Source organism: Leucoraja erinacea, chromosome 5, assembly GCF_028641065.1.
Source record: "Leucoraja erinacea ecotype New England chromosome 5, Leri_hhj_1, whole genome shotgun sequence".
Classification (NCBI taxonomy): domain Eukaryota; kingdom Metazoa; phylum Chordata; class Chondrichthyes; order Rajiformes; family Rajidae; genus Leucoraja; species Leucoraja erinaceus.
In genome coordinates, this window is record NC_073381.1 from 68274052 (window position 1) to 68292272 (window position 18221).

The 18221-nt window shown below is 43.6% G+C and overlaps 1 protein-coding gene across 1 annotated transcript in view; it reads left to right on the forward strand.

Annotated features, from left to right (window-relative positions):
• The window catches only part of ufl1 (UFM1-specific ligase 1), a 54506-nt gene extending 36769 nt beyond the window's left edge, over positions 1-17737 (forward strand). Inside the window, exons 13-18 of the mRNA XM_055636377.1 lie at positions 908-1139; positions 7609-7902; positions 8002-8082; positions 9939-10024; positions 12478-12658; positions 15639-17737. Coding sequence (XP_055492352.1) covers positions 908-1139; positions 7609-7902; positions 8002-8082; positions 9939-10024; positions 12478-12658; positions 15639-15860 — 1096 coding nt within the window. The 3' untranslated portion in view covers positions 15861-17737. The remainder of the gene's footprint in view (positions 1-907; positions 1140-7608; positions 7903-8001; positions 8083-9938; positions 10025-12477; positions 12659-15638) is intronic.
• The last annotated feature ends 484 nt before the right edge of the window (positions 17738-18221 follow it).

Consider the following 18221-nt stretch of genomic DNA (forward strand, 5'->3'; position numbering starts at 1 on the left):
GTTCACGCACCCCCTTTCCCAAGGCTTTCTGATTTACATCGTAAGTGCTTGACCAATAGCAAAGGCTCGTCCAAGGAAGGTGTTGCTTCAGCCCCCCCCCTGTTCACATCCACATCCTCCTCTACCTCGGGCGTCATCGGAGAAACACACGACGTGACAGCCTGCTAGGAGGAGGTCTCCCAGTTTCTCCCCCGCTCCGGTGGTTGCGCGCGGCGCCCCACTCTGTGAGCAGTCCCCTCCACTGCTTTCCGGTGGCTGCGTCCTGTCGTTCTCTCACTTCACTACGGTGTTTCCCTGACACTCACTGGGCTTTTGGCCCTGTAAGTTGGACTCCTGCTCGCCTCCCCCATACCGTCGGAGGAGCGGTGACCTCTCGTGATTGTCCCGCTCTTCTTAGACCTGAGTGCCCGGGCTGTCTCTTCTATGTATTTGCGAGCCCGCAGGCATCGCTCAGGTAGCGCCGTACCGAGAGGTCCCCAGCACATGGCTGCCTAATCGGTAATGCTACCCCTCCCGTCCACTTTGACGAGCCTTGCGGTCGCTTCTGCAGAGATAGAACTACACTTTGGCCCCTCCTTGGATGACCCCTCAAGCTCCGTATTAACCCTTTCTCCCTGTTTTTTTACGGATCTTCCCGTGTCATGCGTCTATTTTTTTAATTAGTGTGCTTTTGAGGTGATCCGTGGCTTGCAAATGTTGTTTCGACCCGGACTTGCTGATTTTAGCCTTTTGGGGTACGGACATGCAATTTTTTGCCCTTTTCCTGCCTCACCCTCACAGAGAACAGGCGTGGCAGAATGATTGCCACCAGCCCCCTTTTTCACATAGTATTGTTTTTGTCTGGAACGCCCCTTTATTTTCCCCTCAGTGAGCAGATTTGACATAATGTTGCTTCTAACCGCATTAGCATCCGGTCTCGCCGCACCGTCGACCTGGACAAATTTCACGTAGTGCGAGGAAGAGAGTCCGTAGTCCAGTACCGCCGGGCTTCCCCAACTGCATTAGCATCGTCGCTGTATTGCGGGCAGGACGCATCATATAGTGGAGACCTAGCACCTGTGTATGTTGAGAGCCGCAGTTACCGAGGGATTACTGGGATGTTGAAGAAGACCTTAGTTGGACCCCACGGCGCGTGGGCCGTAAGCTGCCTCGACCTGTGGTGCTTCCGTACTATATTGGCTGAGACCCGCGCATCTCATGGGAGGTATGCGGGTCAAGCCTGAGTGTGGGTGGTGCGCGCGAGTCTAGGGAGTGGCGGTTCGCAGGGCCAGCGTTGTTGGACAGGGACTCACTGGACGGGGGCGCGCGGCCCCCTCCGGTGATGCGTGGGGGCAATCCCCCCCCCTTGACTGTGCTTTCCGGGGGCAACCGTCAGTGCATCCTTTCATGTGATGCAGGGTCAGGCGCTCTCGATGGGACTGCGTGGTGATGATTCTGCGAATCCGGCTTTGAGTATGAGATGTGTGGGGGGAAACTCTTTTTTCTTCCGTTCTTCTTTGGATCTTATTATGACGCGTACGCACCCTCGGTTAAGCTTGCCAGAGTCGCGGTTATTTGTTGTGGTTCTTCACCGTCATCCGTAACGGTTTTTCGTGTATTTGCAATGGGCATCCCGGCCCTGAATTTTGTAGAAACCTCGTGCCTTCCTTTGTCTCCTGTGCATGAGGGTGGTGGGGCAGCGAGCTTGATGGTTGCTGCCCCGTCTTTAGCCCCGTTTTTTTAGAAGTCTATGGTTTATTGGCTCGGTGTAATGTGGCCAGGGACTGTTTCGCGGCCCGTGCTCACGCGTGCCTGGGGCCACCCTCATGCTCGGTTTCTTAGTTAGTTGTGTTTGGTGATTGCGTGTGTGCCATCACCGGTCTCATTTCTGCCTCTTGTTGATGGGCTGTTAGTCACGGTCCCGGTGTGGACGGACTCGGTGCACTGAGGTCGTCGCGGCGGGGGCTCCGCCCAAGGTGCGGCTCGCCCCCCGGTGTGTCAGGTTGAGGGTTGGCAAGAGGTGAGGGGGTGTCTCCCAGGCTACGGCAGGGGGGTCTGTGGTTAGACGTACCAAAGCAGGCGGTACTCCCGGATCGCCGGGTGCGCCGGGGGCGCTAGCGAGCCGCCAATTTGTAGGGGTTGTGATAGCGGCAGATGGCAGTTGGTTATGTTTTGTGTGTGTTTGGTGTGCGTCGTCTCGAGCACACTCGTCATTCACACACTGTGTCACCCTTTTATGTTATTTAAATTCGGCTATATAACTCTTGACCCCCTTGCGTCCGCAACGCGCGCGCAGCACTTTGACACCATGGCACTCTATTCATCCCGGTACGTGATTTGTTTCACACGTGTTTGTGTTTCTGTACTCTGTCCTATGTATTTTCTGTTTATGTGTGTTTTGTCTCGACGAACTAGTGATTGGGCATTCTAATTAGTGATTATCCGCTTACCTGCTTTCTGCCTCCTTCCCCAGCCCTATCTGTGATATGTGTCCTGGGAATCTCTCGATTCCTTCAAATCTCAGGATCACTTTACCGGCGCAGCGCTGACTTTTCAATTATTTATATTGTGTGGTTTTCCTTGTTTTGCATAATTGACCAACGGACCCTAGTGTGGACGCTTGTCTTCGTCTGGCTGGTTGCAGCTATTACAACCGCCATGGTACAGTTGTGGCCCAGGGGACTATTGGGGGGGGAGGGGGGAAGAACTTGAGAAAGATAATAATAGGGAGAAAACTTGCCATTGGCTGACCATTGCCACATTTACATTGTTGAAAAATGAACCACGTCAAATCATATTGCTCAATGAGTTGAGTGAGCATTTGTGTTGAGAGTCAAGAGTGTTTAATTGTCATATGTACTGAAATGGAACAATGAAATTCTTATATGTATGGTTATAATAACTGATCTCAGACTTGCACTAGAAGCAGCGTAATTGGCTTTTGCATCTCCAGGTAGAGGAACGTAATACTTCTTGGTAATATTCTCCTGATTGGTATCAGCAAGCCCTGTTAGTAATGCGATTGATAAACTATTGGATTTGATAAAAATTTGGGATATTACAGAATCATGGGATATGCAGTTAGATCAGGAACTTGACGCTGATGTAAACCATTAGACATACACTGGTTGGATGAAGTGGAATGGACAATGTGCCAAATTGGCTACTTTGCCCTCTATTTCTTTTGTCCATCAAATTTAAAGAAAAGAACAATGAAGATGTCATTGTATGTTGATCTTTAGTTATCCTCAGTATCACATGAGTAAATCTTATCTGAATCCTCTGTAAGGCATTGACAGTGGTCTGAAGAAGCATCTCAACCCAAAACATCACCCATTCCTTCTCTCCACAGATGCTGCCTGTCCAACCTGCTCACTCCAGCATTCTGTGTCTATCTTCGATCCAAAGATATGGTACTTTCTCAGTGAAAACCTGTCTTCATGTAACCACTGTCCTGTTCCTTTGCACCCCACAAGGTTTTAATTTTGCTAACTGGTTAATAGTTTGGTACTTTGTCAAACAACGTTAGAAATCCCATAAACATCAACTATACCACCTGCAATAATTGTGCATTGCTTAAAATGTATATCTTTATACTGGCTATCAGGGCTGGCCCTAGGCCAAATGGACCGATTTTTCCAAATTGGGCCCCGCGCCCAAGGGGGGCCCCGCGTTAATTTTCCGTATTTCACATGGAAACTCAAATCCGCTTTGTTAAATAAAGATTTAAAAAAAACATTTGCCATACGTTTTTTTTTTACAAAACTTACATGGTTTTATACATGGAATACAAGCGCTGTACGGCTATCAGACAAAAAACGATGTGTTAACGACTGTAGCACTTGTGTTAACAGCCAGTAGTTACAAGTCGTTATCCAATGCGGCATCAATGCATGGATCCGCATTCCTCTGTAAATGTGTAATTGTGTTTTAGAAGATGTATTAATGATGCTGCGTTCCTTTGAATACAATTCACGCGGCGTCATTAAGACTTCTTCAAAACATAATTACATTTTACTGAGGAATGTAGATTGATGCATTAATGACACATTGAGAATTTCTTAAAACTCACCATCATGAGTGAGAACTTCTTGGCCTACAGCAAGTTAGTCATTCAATTTACCTACCGAGCCACGTTGTGTCTCTGTCTTTCGCTCTCTCCCTCCCTCTCTCTCCCGTGCGCTCTCTCTCCCGTGCGCTCTCTCTCTCTCTCTCCCGTTCCCCACCTCTCTCTCTAACTCTCGACATTCCCGGAATCATTGACGTTTTGCGGTAGACCAAAATGCTGGAGAAACTTAGCGGGTGAGGCAGCATCTATGGAGCGAAGGAAATATGCAACGTTTCGGGTCAAAATCCTTCTTCAGACCCGGCTATTTCCTTCGCTCCATAGATGCTGCCTCACCCGCTGAGTTTCTCCAGCATTTTTGTCTACCTTCGATTTTCCAGCATCTACAGTTCCTTCTTAGACGTTTTGCGGTGATGGCTGCAGTTGCGGTTCCTTTCTGTTGGGGGGGAGGGGGGGGAGAGTCCTGGCCCGTGGCGGTTCCCTCCGCAGGTGCTGCCTTGCCCGGTGAGTTCCTCCAGCACTCTGTTTTTTGTTTGGCTCTGAAGTTGAAGGTGGACCCCCCTGTGTCTACCTTCAACTCCCTGTCTGTGGTGGCTCAGCGGGATGGGCAGGGGCTCTGGGGAGAGGGTTGCGGTTCTGGTCGAGACCCTTCTTCAGACAATCACAAATACTCTCACCGACGAGAGTTCAGTTCAGTCTGAAGAAGGGTCTTGTCTCCAGAGTCACTGCGCTGCCTTCCTGCTGAGCTACTCCAGCTTTTGTCTATCTTCAATTTCAGAATTAGATAAAATTGCAGACTTGATTTTTAAAATCTCAAAATGTTGTAACATTGCTAGAAAATGTAGTTGCTTCTTGGAGGCCGAAGGTTAGGTTGTTAGCCAAGAAGGATAGACTTTGTTATCCCTCAGTACAGCAACGTCAAGAACGATGTTGCTGTACTGAGGTATAGCCAAGTCTATCCCTCATTGCTGGCAGCTGATGGGAAGCAGCTGTAAAGTGGGAAGCGGCTGAAAAAGGACAGCGCTGCTGGGGGGGAGGTAGTTCCTTTCACAGCGTGTGGGTAGTCTGTCCCAGAGGTAAAGTTGTGGGGAGGGCAGGGGGGTTGAGAAGGAGGGGGTCGGCCGGGGATCATCCAGCTCAAGAGCAGGTCAGGGGGCGATGGATAATAGGCAAGCGGGCGGTGGAGCTTACTCCATGTATCAGTGGTTGTAACCTCAATTGATCCCTTGTTCGCGCTAACACAAGAGTAAGCTCCACCGCCCGCTGTGATGTTATCCATCACCCGCTGACCCACTCCGCTCTATGATCTTTGCTCTTGAGCTGGTCCCCTCACTGGTCAGACGGAGAGCACTGCCAGAGGTGAGCGGGCCGGCAGAAGGCGCTGAGATGGCAGTCGATTCCGCTGTCCGGCGATGGAAGCCGCTCGTAGCCACGCGAGCTGCTTCCCTCCCCAGCCACAATGCGGTAGCGCCCGGAGCGTCGTGGCAGCGGTGAGTGAGTGTTACAGGCATGAACCCGACCCCCTCCTTCTCTTCCCTCCTTCCCTCCTCGCAACTTTACCCCTGGCTAGACTCCCCACACGCTGTGAAAGGAACTCTCCCCCAAATTGTCATTTTACTCACGACACGTGACTCATTTATAATTATTTATTTATATTTCTACAAAACATTTTCACAATTGGGCCCCGCACCTCCTAAGGCTGGCCCTGCTGGCTATCTACCCTCTACACTCTCAGTCCCTTTTGCCTTGCACAATCATTACCTTTGACATCCAATTTCTCTTCCTATTTCCATCATATTCCCTTCCACTCTCTCATTTACGTGTCTTTTGTATTTTCCACAAAACACTCGCAACTCCAACAATATATATTTCTGTTGAAAGGTCATTGTTTAGTTTTGAGATACAGTGCGGAAACAGGCCCTTCAGCCCACTAAGTCCGAGCCGACCAGTGATCCACGCACACTAACACTATCCTACCTATCCTGGGGACAATTTTTTCACATTTATACCAAGCCTATTAGCCTACAAACCTATACGTCTTTGTAGTGTAGGAGGAAATGAGAGCTTCCCAGAGAAGACCCACGCAGCTCACGTGGAGAAGATGCAAACTACAGACAAACACCCGCGTTCAGGATCGAACCCGGGTCTCTGGCGTTGTAAGGCAGCAACACTACCGCTGCACCACCGTGCTTGTAGTATTAGTTTTGTATCTCTCCATGATTGTTACTTAACAAACTTTAATTTCAGATTTCTGCTTTCTGCAATACTTCACTTTAGTGTGCAATGTATAGGTGTATGTTTTTTTTTAATGTCGAGTGATTGCATTTAATAACCAGCCTTTATGTATTTGATATTTCAATAATTGTTAGCCTCTTCAAACATCCTTTGTATAGCATTTTCTTAGAACTATCGCAGCAGACATTTTCTTAGAACTATTGCAGTAACCATTTTGTGCAGTGCAGCCAGGAAATATGACTGTTTACCAACTGTGATTTTTATTGAGAATTTGAAAGCCAACACATACATGCTTGTTTAACACATTATTGACACCGTCTCCATCACAGGAAACACACTATTGACTGACATCTACTACAAACATACTGACTCCCATAGCTATCTTGACTGCACTTCTTCCCACCCTGCTTCCTGTAAAGACTATCCCCTACTCCCAATTCCTCCGTCTACGCCACATCTGCACCCAGGATGAGGTGTTCCACACCAGGGCATCGGAGATGTCCTCATTCTTTAGGAAACGGGGGTTCCCTTCTTGCATTATAGATGAGACTGTCACTATGGTCTCCTCTATATCCCGCAGCTCTGCTCTTACACCCCCTCCCCCCATTCGTAACAAGGACAGAGACCCCCTTGTCCTCACCTTCCACAGCATATCAGCATGTAATCCTCCAACATTTTTGCCACCTCCAACGGGACCCCACTACTGGCACATCTTCCCTTCTCCACCCCTTTCTGCTTTCCGCAGAGACCGTTCCCTCTGAAACTCCCTGGTCAACTCGTCCCTTCCCACCCAAACCACCCAGGTACTTTCCCCTGCAACCGCAGTAGATGCAACACCTGTCCCTTTACCTCTCCCCTCGACTCCATCCAAGGACCCAAACAGTCTTTTCAGGTTAGCCAGAGGTTCACTTGCACCTTCTCCAACCTCATCTACCGTATCCACTGTTCCAGGTGTCAACTTCTCTACATTGGCAAGACCAAACGCAGGCTCGGCAATCGTTTCGCTGAACACTTCCGCTCAGTCCGTCTTAACCTATCTGATCTCCCGGTGGCTCAGCACTTCAACTCCCCCTCCCATTCCCAATCTGACCTTTCTGTCCTGGGCCTCCTCCATTGTTAGAGTGAGGCCCAGCACAAATTGGAGGAACAACACCTCATATTTCGCTTGGGTGGTTTACACCCCAGCGGTATGAACATTGACTTCTCTAACTTCAGATAACCCTTGATTTCTTTCTCCATCCCCTTCCCCTTCCCAGTTCTCCCACTAGTGTTACTGTCTCCGACTACATTCTATCTTTGTCCCGCCCCCTCCCCTGACATCAGTCTGAAGAAGGGTCTCGACCTGTAATGTTGCCCATTCCTTCTCTCCAGAGATGCTGCCTCACAAAATTACTCCAGCATTTTGTGTCTACATGTTAATCTCATTTATGCTAATGGTGCTCATTTTGTTGGTCATGCCATGCAAACTAGTCATGTTTTGGGATATTTTAGATGACACACAAGTTCAACTGGAAAAGCATTTATTGAAGACCATTTGCACTGACATCTCCAACCTCCTGTTCAACTTCATGGCCGGAGACCTAATGATGTCAGTCGAAATCTACACATCAATAACCTCTGAGGTAAGGAGAAGTCAGCACAACTATGTAACATTTATCTGAATGGTTTTATTTGAATGTTGCACTTGCAGAGGCTAAAGTTGTGTCCTTTTTAATGCTCAGCTCAGATTGAAAATGTTGGCAAAACTAGCTGAGGAAAGTAGAGGTCCTCTCTTGAAGCTTCATAACTCACTGAATGGCAAAGTAAGTTTTGATTCTTCCACTATGAATCAGTAAGTAGTTTTTCTCAACCTTGATTTTATAGCAGTTTCTGTATGTATGCAAGTTTAAGTTAGTAGGTGTGTGTGTATTTATATATGTATATATGTCGTTCATTATTCCAAGGGAAGGCTGCAAGTTCTCCCTCAAAATACACTCCCTCCAAATTCCATTATTATCACACCCTGTAGGTGACATCTCGCCCAAAACGCCACCTATTACCTTTCTCCAGAGATGCTGTCTGACTCACGGAGTTACTCCAGCTTTTTGTGTGTATCTTCGGTTTAAACCAGCATCTGCAATTCCTTCCTACACACTACCATATTTTATTGTTCACCCCTATTTACCTCTTCACTGAAAAGGCAGTTAAGTGTCAACCATATTGGTGTGTCTGGAAGCACATACTAAGTTAAGAGACCGTAAAGAGCAGAATCATTTGCTCCAGAGACTGAAACAAGAGTCCAGGTTGTAGGGGAATGGTCAGCTTGTAAATAAAATAGTACTGAAGAAAGGATTGAGAGATCTTAGCAGCCCTGGTCTAATCATCAAAGTACTTAGAAAATGTATAACTGGGTTACCCATTGCAGACCTCCTCCACCATCTCTCCCCTCCTGCTATTCATTTGTCTGGAAATCTTTCTCCTGCCAGGAGAAGACATCCTATTTCCTGTTCACCTCCTCTCCCCGTGCTCTCAAAGCTGAGCTTTAAACCAGGCTAGGAGAGGGAGTGTTCCTATTCCTGCAGTTGTAGGAAACATTTAGTGACAAAGGTGTACCCAAGTGTGAACTGATTTAAAAGAATATGAGCTGCCCAATATTCCTACTTTTAGTTTAGTTTAGAGATACAGCGCAGAAAAGGTCCTTCTGCCCAACGAGTCTGCTCCGACCAGCAATACCGCACACTAACACTATCCTACACACACTAGGGTCAATTTAATTTTTTTTATATCAAGCTAATTAACTTACAAACCTGTACGTCTTTGGAGTCTGGGAAGAATCTGAAGATCTCGGAGAAAACCCACGCAGCTCACGGGGAGAACGTACAAACTCTGTACAGACAGCACCCATAGTTAGGCAGTAGTTCTACCCCTACACCACTTGTGTCTGTTACTTTTATGCTTACCTTTACTGTGTCTTTTTTGTGAAGAGTTTAGTTTACTTTGGTTTGGAGATACAGTGTGGATAAAGGCCCTTTGGCCCACAGAGTCCATGCCAACAAACAATCATCTATCTTACACACTAGGGTCAATTTTACCGAAGCCAATTAACCTATAAACCTATACATCTTTGGAGTGTGGGAGGAAACCGGAGTTCCCAGAAAAAACCTAAGCAGTCACAGGGAGAACATACAAACTCCAGACAGACAGCATCTACAGTCAGGATCGAACCCGGGTCTCTGGTGCTGGAAGGCATTAACTCTACCATTGTGCCACTGTGCCGCACACTAAGAGAGTTGATATTGTAGGGGGTTCATGAAAAATTCATTCAAACTGCAGTTTTCATGACTGAATAATTAATTATAGCAGAGTTGAAATAGGGTGTGACTTTTCTGCCTTTGCATAGTATTTGAGAAAGATAAATGCCATTAATTTTAAGATTATACATGTATACATTTGAGATTGAAATTAGTAAAATAAATTCTAGGTTAATAAAGGTTAGTTCCAGCTCAGCAATTGTATTTAACCTGCACTTGAAATTGGTGAAGCAACAAATCCAGAAGCAATGAGTACTCATCAAAAGGTTCAGTGAAGTATTAAAACAGAACCAGCTCCTTTAAAGGAAGGTTTCTGATTGACTTAATCAGGACTTTTGGTTGATTTACTTTTGTTTTCCCCCATTCAGTGTATTGAAGAGTTTCTTTCCATTTTGGATGGTGTAACAGATGTTTGTGGACTTATGCTCAAAAAGATCGATAAAAAGAAAGAAAGGTAAAATTATAAGAAAAATGTGGACATTGGAAAATGTAATTTACAATGATGGGGTTTATGTTAGTGTGCATTGTACTTGGTAAATCTGATTGCAGGCCTTTTAAGAGTAAATAACAAATAGTAACACCAGTTGCTTAGAAATTTGATCCATTTGCATCAGTTTATGATTTATAAATCATGTATAAAAAGCGATATTCTCCTGTATTGAAGTTCTTGTGTCCGTTTCCAGTCCAGTCACGCCCACAGGGAAATTGGACCAGATAGATGTAGAAGCCAATCACCCTAACGCAGGTTTAATTTGCCCTTCATGTGCCCCCCCCACCCCCACCCGACAGGTGATTATATCCATGTGCACCGTATTCTTTAAAAAAATTAACAATTAGTTTAAAATGCCGCCATCAACAACCTTTATATAATCGGAGGCGCAAGCGACTGCAGATTAGATTTTAGTTTAGAGATGGGGCGTGGACACAGCCCTTCGGCTCACCGAGTCCAGGCCGAACATCGATCACCCGCATACTAGTTCTATCCTACACACCCTGACATCTTTGGAATGTGGGAGGAAACCGGAGCACCCGGAGAAAACCCACACAGTCACAGGGAGAACGTACAAACTCAGTTCAGACAGCAACTATAGTCAGCATCTAACCCAGGTCTCTGGCACCCTTAGATGCTTTAACCTAGAACAGATCCAAACGGCGTTGGAGGCAGAGGGATGGTCAGTGTTTCGGGTCAAGGCCTGCATCAGGGAGGGATGGCGGTTACTATAAAGAGATGAGATGCAGGGATGAGGCAGAAGATGGCAGGCAATAGGTGGAACCAAGTGAGGAAGGAGATATTGGGCAGGCATAGCTAGGTTGGGGGGGGGGGGGGGAAGAGGGAAGATGTTGGGAGACAGTGGCCGGTGGGTGAAAGGTATAGACATATGGAGAAAGAAGAACAACAAAAAGGGGCAGATGGATCCATGTAGGGAGAGGGAAAGGGTTGGAGGTAGAGACTGAGGCTGGAAGGTGATGAGAGAAAACATAAGAAGGCTGCGGAGGCCAGATTCAGATTGCAGCATCTACAGCCTGTTGTGTTTTTATTTATTGCCTTCTAACCGTTGTCTGTACCTCCACCCTCTTCACCCCCCCCCCCCCCCCCCCAACTGGCTCCATCTGCCTATCATCAACTCCTTCATCCCCAAGTTACACCTACAGTCTGCCAGCTCCTACCTCATCCCTCCGCATCACCTCTTCTTTATACTGGCCATCTCCCCTCTACAGCCCCAGACCTTGGACTGTTTTTGATCGGATTTTACTGCCTCTATCTTGCACAAAACGTTATTCCCTTATCATGTACCTGTACACTATGAATGGCTCGATTATAATCATGTATTGTCTTTCTGCTGACTAGTTAGCACGCAACAAAAGCTTTTCACTGTACCTCGGTACATGTGGCAATAAACTAAACTGAAACCTGACCGTTCCTCAGCTTCCACAGATACTTATTGACCTGCTGAGTTCTTCCAGTGGTTTGTTTTTAACAATTATAATCAGCTTGAAATAACCCTTTTTCCCCCATCGTGCATACCCATTTTTAATCATCTCTATGGAGTGATCTCCAAAAGCACGTACCCATTTTGCCTGGGTCAACGTGTGAATGATAAAGCAAATGCAAACAATGAAATGTGCAGGTCATCTTATAAATATTCTTAAAGGGAAGAAAACTACAGTTAACATTTCTTCATCTAAAGCTTCTGATTTTGACCATTTGTTCGTCATTTCCAATTTAACATTCACACCATAAACATTTTTAAATAGATGCTGTGTAAGATCTGATTTCTAGGCAACTCTTTACAAATATCCTTGAAACACATTTACAATGGACTGAGGTGGTTTATTTCCAGAAGGCAATTTGTCTCTCATTTCTTCAACTATTCCAGATATTAATTCCTAATATTCTTTAGGCAATTTGTCAAATCAAAAATGTGAACAGTACTTTTGTTTTAGATTTGGGCTATGTTGTATGCAAGTCAGAGCAATGCAGCCAAAATGTGTAAGAAGGAACTGCAAATGCTTGTTTTAACCGAAGATAGACACAGCATTCCCTCTATCTCTATCCCTCCCCCACCCAAGTCGCACTACCTTCTCATTTTCACCCTACAAACAGCTTGCAATGGCCTGTTTCCTTTATCTTCGTTACTTTATTGAATATCTTTCATTCATTGTTCTTTATCTCTCCACATCACCATCTATATCTCTTGTTTCCTTTTCCCTAACCAATATGAAGAAGGGTCTCGACCCGAAACATCACCCATTCCTTCTCTCCAGAGATGCTACCTGACCCGCTGAGTTACTCCAGATTTTTGTGTCTATCTTCAGAGCAATGCAGAATAAGTCCAGATCTGAATTCTGGCTAACATGTCTTTTAAACACCAGTTAACTTTCAACCAACATGCCCTCTTGTCCTAGGCAAGTCCTGTTCCAACACAGGCAAGCATTACTTGAACAAGTCAAAACATCTGAGGACCCTGCACTGGTTCTGCATCTGACATCTGTTCTGTTGTTCCAACTTTCATCACACCACATGCTTCATGCACCTGGCAGATGTGTACCGCAGATTATCAGTTTCCTCAATGGCAAGATTCCTGAGGTAAGTTCTCGCTGAGGTACCTGGGGTTAGACTGATCCAGAACATTAAGGCACTAGGGATACATGGGGAGTTGGTAGATTTGATTCAAAATTAACTTGATTCTTGAATAGTACGGATGTCAGAGGTTATGGGGAGAAGGCAGGAGGTCATGTGATAGGAGTAGAATTAGGCCATTCGGCCCATTCAATCATGGCTGATCTATCTCTCCCTCCTAACCCCAGAGGTTAGGAGGGAGAGATAGATCAGCCATGATTGAATGAGCCGAATGGCCTAATTCTACTCCTATCACTTATGACCTTATGACTGTTACATATTTTAAAATTGCTAGTTCCCCTTTGGAATATGTAGAGAAAAAACTCATATGTTGCATGGCATTCTTTTATTTCTTACTATTTATTCATTTTTCCTGTATCTTAGTGTTGTTTGAGCAAAGCAAGTTTCATCAAATAAGCCCTATTTTTTTATATCATGGTCTTTAGCAGGGAGCTACAAGAGTATTTTCTTCTTGGTTTGTAAGTGAAAGAGAATCTGAACATCCAAAGAAGGAGAACGTTCCATGTGAACAATACAAAGTAGTGAAGTAACTCCGTGGGTCAGGCAACATCTCTGGAGAACATGGATAGGTGATATTTCGGGTCAGGAGCCTTTTTCAGACACTGTGTAAACTTTGGCCCCAGGGAGGCTAGTGAAATAGCAATTGGAAACAAGAAAATGGCAGATGAATGTAACACACATTGCATCACTCCTCAATAGAGAAGGTGATGTGAACTTCCCATTAAGACAGAGTAATGCCGACAAAGAATTAAATACTATCGCATCACCAGAGGAATAATTACACAAACCAATTGGACTAAAGTAGAAATTGAAAATACTAGAAACACTCAGCTGGTCAAGCTGCAGAAAAAGAAACTGTCTTTGACCCAAGATGTTAATTCTCCATCAGAATGAGACTAAAGGCTAGTAATCCCCAAGGATCTTCAAAGAAATGGGTATTGAGATTCTGGATCCATGAGGTATAATCCTGCATTTTCGGCCTCGCTGCGTTGGCCCAAATAGTCTGGTTTTGTGCTGCATGACTCTTAGGACTATAAATGATGAGAGGATATTTTCTCTCATGGTAGAGACAAGAACCAAAGGTCATTGTGTTGGAATAAGTGGACACCTAATATAGATGAGGGCGAATTTCTTCTCAGAGTTTTGAGCCTTGGAATTCCTTACCACATGATTTTTCATCAATTAAAAAAATCAATAAGTGTTATGGGTAAAGTGGACTTTGAGTGACGTAGATTGGCCATGAATTGGCTGGAAGAGCGGGCTTTGGGAAGGAATACCCTGCACTGATACTCTTACACTTATCTTTGCAGATTGGCAATGAGAGGATGAATAGACATTTTTTTATAATAGACAATCTTGATTATCTGTGAATTTGCAGGACTTCACATCCAAGATAAATATGTAGAATAACTTTTACACAACTGGTCCAAAGACAATGTTGCTTGCTTCAGATTATTTAACTGCTTTAAAACCTGATGTTGAATTGACATTCAAGCAGCCAGAATAATCAAATATTTTGGAAGTATTTAACTTGCATCATCTTGTGAATGTATAAAGCCAGAAATAGGTGGAAGACTAAGCGTTATTGATCTATTATGTCCCTGGTGTTCTCATTAATGAGGCATAAATATTTAATACTATATTCTCCCCCGCAATGATTGCTTGCCATGCCGATTTGTGATCTGCAGCGGGATTGGAATGTCCCATTGGCACCTTAAGTAGAAAACAAATACTTAATCTGTCCCAAAAATATATATAGATTTTTTGTTAAGATTATGCTGTTATCTCCAAGGCATGACCTTCAACATAACACAGGTCCAAATGGAACCTGCTTCAATTAGCTGTCTGCCTGCATTTACTCATGTTGAATGAAAAGGAATAGTTTAGCTGTCAGACCATGCACAAAAATCACCCTAAGCAAAACTGAGGAGGGCACATCACCTCAGATCAAAGATGGGGGCTTTTAAATGTTTCTGATGTTCAATCTATTGAGATTGCTTTTTTAAAATAATTCTGGCTGGCGTGAGATTGGAGAGGTGGATTCACCATCTAAGAGCTAGGGATTCTAACGCGATCAGGCTTCACAATTGGACAGCGTGGTATCAAGCATTGAAAACCAGGGACATTAGCCCAGATTAGGTGAATCGAGGACCAGAGGATATAGGTTTAAGGTAAAGGGGAATAGATTTAATAGGAATCTGAGGGGTAACTTTTTCACACAAATGGTGGTGGGTATATGGAACAAGCTGCCAGAGGAGGTAGTTGAGGCTGGGACTATCCCAACATTAAAAAAAAGTTAGACAGGTACATAGATAGGATAGGTTTGGAGGGATATGGACCAAATGTGGCAGGTGGGGCTAATGTAGCTGGGACATGTTGGCCGGTGTGGGCAAGTTGGGCAGAAGGGCCTGTTTCCACATTGTATAACGTATGCCACGTTGAGTTTCAGCAGGTCTGCACAAATTTAGAACTTGCAAATTTTAGAACTTGCCAGCTGAACACTTGCAATTCAACCCATTTTTAAAAGCTGGTTTCCCCATCGTTCATATTCTCCACAGTGTTTTACATTACAATTCTAACCTGAGAAACTGTTTATTGGGATTTAATGACATCAACAACCACCTCATAAGATAAACACAAAATGCTGGAGTAACTTAGCATGTCAGACAGCATCTCTGGGGAAAAAGAATAGGTGACGTTTCGGGTCGAGACCCTTCTTCAAAGTCTGATGCCCATTCCTTTCCTCTAAAAATGCAGCCTGACCCGTTGAGTTACTCCAGAACTTTGTGTCTATCTTCGGTGTAAACCAGCATCTGTAATTCCTTCCTATACATCATAAGATGTCTTGATGGCTTAGTCAGAAAAGCAGTTGTAACAAAAAAAATCCTAAAGTAGTAAATAGGATCTTTTTGTTTTTCCCCCTCAGGACCAGTACAAACTCCTCGTGAAATATCAAGGTCTAGTCGTGAAACAACTTATTGGTCAGCACAGAAAAGGCAAAGGAGATGAGGACTCTGGCGAATACAGTAACATTGAGAAAGAGGCAGAGAGTGAAGGAGAGGCAGCTCGAAAGGAGCTGCAAGAATTAACACCATTCGTCAAAGATCTTGTATTGAAACCCAGAAAGACATCGGTGACAGAAGAGTGAAATTACTTTGGAAACATAACCTGCTGGAATGGCCAAGTTTGCCAATCGATTTGTGCATTAAAGAGTTATAATATAAAAATGCCATTTGTATATTAGACAGGAACATTCCTGTTCTACCTTGATTACATTCATTAGATGGGTAATAACAATTGGTTTAATACAATTATTGGACCTTAACATTCTACTTGGGATTATAAAATAAACATTTAAATGTTGGAGATAGCAGAGTAATTTTGTTTTTCATTGTTTAGTACATTTCAGATACAGAGAGAATAGTAAAATAGACCAAATCTGCTTAGGTGAACACTTGCACATTTATTGGGATATTGAAATTTTTTTAGGCTAGAAAGAGTAATTATTTCTGCAGACATTGGCTGATTCACAAAAGGTAAGAAACAAAAATGTCACAATAGGTCCAATCCTCTACAATGTTTTCAACACATTCACAACCCAATCAGGCACTACCATTCTTTATTAGTCCAAATGGAGTAAATGCACATTAAGTTGAAACAAACTCTTTTTAGCCACTGCAGAAAATAAAAAAAGGATATACAAAAACATGATTGTGGATGCTGGATGAAAACACGAAAAGCAATTATATAGCTTCATAACTGAAAGAATTACGGAAGTGTTTAAGAACTTTTCTCAGTCTGGTGCTAGGTTCTATCTTGACCTGTTGGGGACGTGATATGTTAATGTTTTTATTTTGGAATAAATAGTGATATTTAAAAAAAGATTTGTGCCACCTTGCACATCAAGTCTTGAAGAGCAAAAATAACTAAATGTTGAAATCCTCTTTGATGAAAAGTCACAGACCTTACACATGCTGACTATCTTTTAACAGATGCTGCCTGACTTGCTAGTTCCAGCATTTTATGTTTTGGAGTCACAAATCTCATACTTTAAAACATCAAGTCATCTAATACTTTCCTTTGTTTTTAATTTGTGCATCATGGAATCATGGTGGCACAAATTCCTTGAAAACCAACCTAAAGATTGCTTCTGAAATTTTGAATCCTGTTTTTAAAGGAAAGTTAAAATATTATCTAGTACTACTGTAAGAAAACTATTTTGATTAAATAAAAAATTGGAATTCGTAAAACAGAACTTTATGAAGAAACTCACACATTTTTCCCGTCTTTGTCTATGACTAAGACGGATAGTCAAAGACAGATGACTTGAGGTGCTCACTTGGGAGTGGGGGGGCCTCAATTTGGAGTGGGTGGCTTCAATTGGGGGGGGGGGGGGGGTTGTTGGACTGAGGAAGAATGATGGGAAATGAGAGGCAGTGTGTGGAGCAACTGTGGAGGAAATGGGGAAAAAGGTTAACATTTTGTTTTGTGCCAGCCTCTGGACTTGTTAGAATTACTAGCCTGAGTTCACCATATTTGTGTTTATGTACATCCGTTAGGGCATACATTTTGAGATTTCAAATGCTGTTTTGCATTTTAAAAGGTATACTCAATGTCTAACAAACATCAATTGAATTGCCATTTCAGAAAAGTTTCCTTAGATTAAAGTTGCTAATAGTTAAATTACAAATGATAGTCTGTTTAGTACATTTGTGATCCTTGCTAACACAAAATCAACTTTCCGAAGGGCTCTAATGATATTAGATATTTTGTAAGTAATGCAAAGTGTTAGAAAGCTGCTTCTGGCCACTAATGCTTAGTTTATTGTTACATGTGCCTAGAAAATCACCCTTGGTTGGTACCACCAAATGTATTGTATGTTAGCAGCAGCAACATTTATTACTTTACCTCAAAAATTGAGTTCCAGAGAAGTCCTTGCTACAATACTTAAAACTATTGCAATGTTATGTGCAAATTCAGTGAGAATGGTTACAAAAAAAAATAAAAGACATATCTTAAATTCTTCCATGCAGCAGTAAATCAAATTATTATTAATTTGTTGATGTGACATTTCGTTCTCAGTAATCTACTATAAATGGTTTTCCACTGTTTTCAGTTTTTTTTTTAACTGTGGCATTCAGAATTCATATAATTTCAAGTTAGGTTTCATGCATTTTTCCAAACAGCTGCTTTTCAATTTACACTGGCAGTGTGTATTCTATGTGTATGTTCGCCCAGCAGCGAAGTCACTCCAGTAAGGAAGACATGATTCATCATTGTATTGATTAACCTAGCCCACAGCCAACAATGGGCCATTGTGGGTTCCATCTTTGCTTGGTCATTGTTACGTTTCTTTCATTCATTAGTTCGATATCACTCTCTTGTCAACTGGAACCAGAATGTCAAATATTCCTTTTCTCCAGAAATGCTGCCTGACCTGCTGAGTTACTCCAACTCTTTGTGTCTATCTTTGGGTTAAACTGCAGTTCCTTCCAACACATAACCTCTT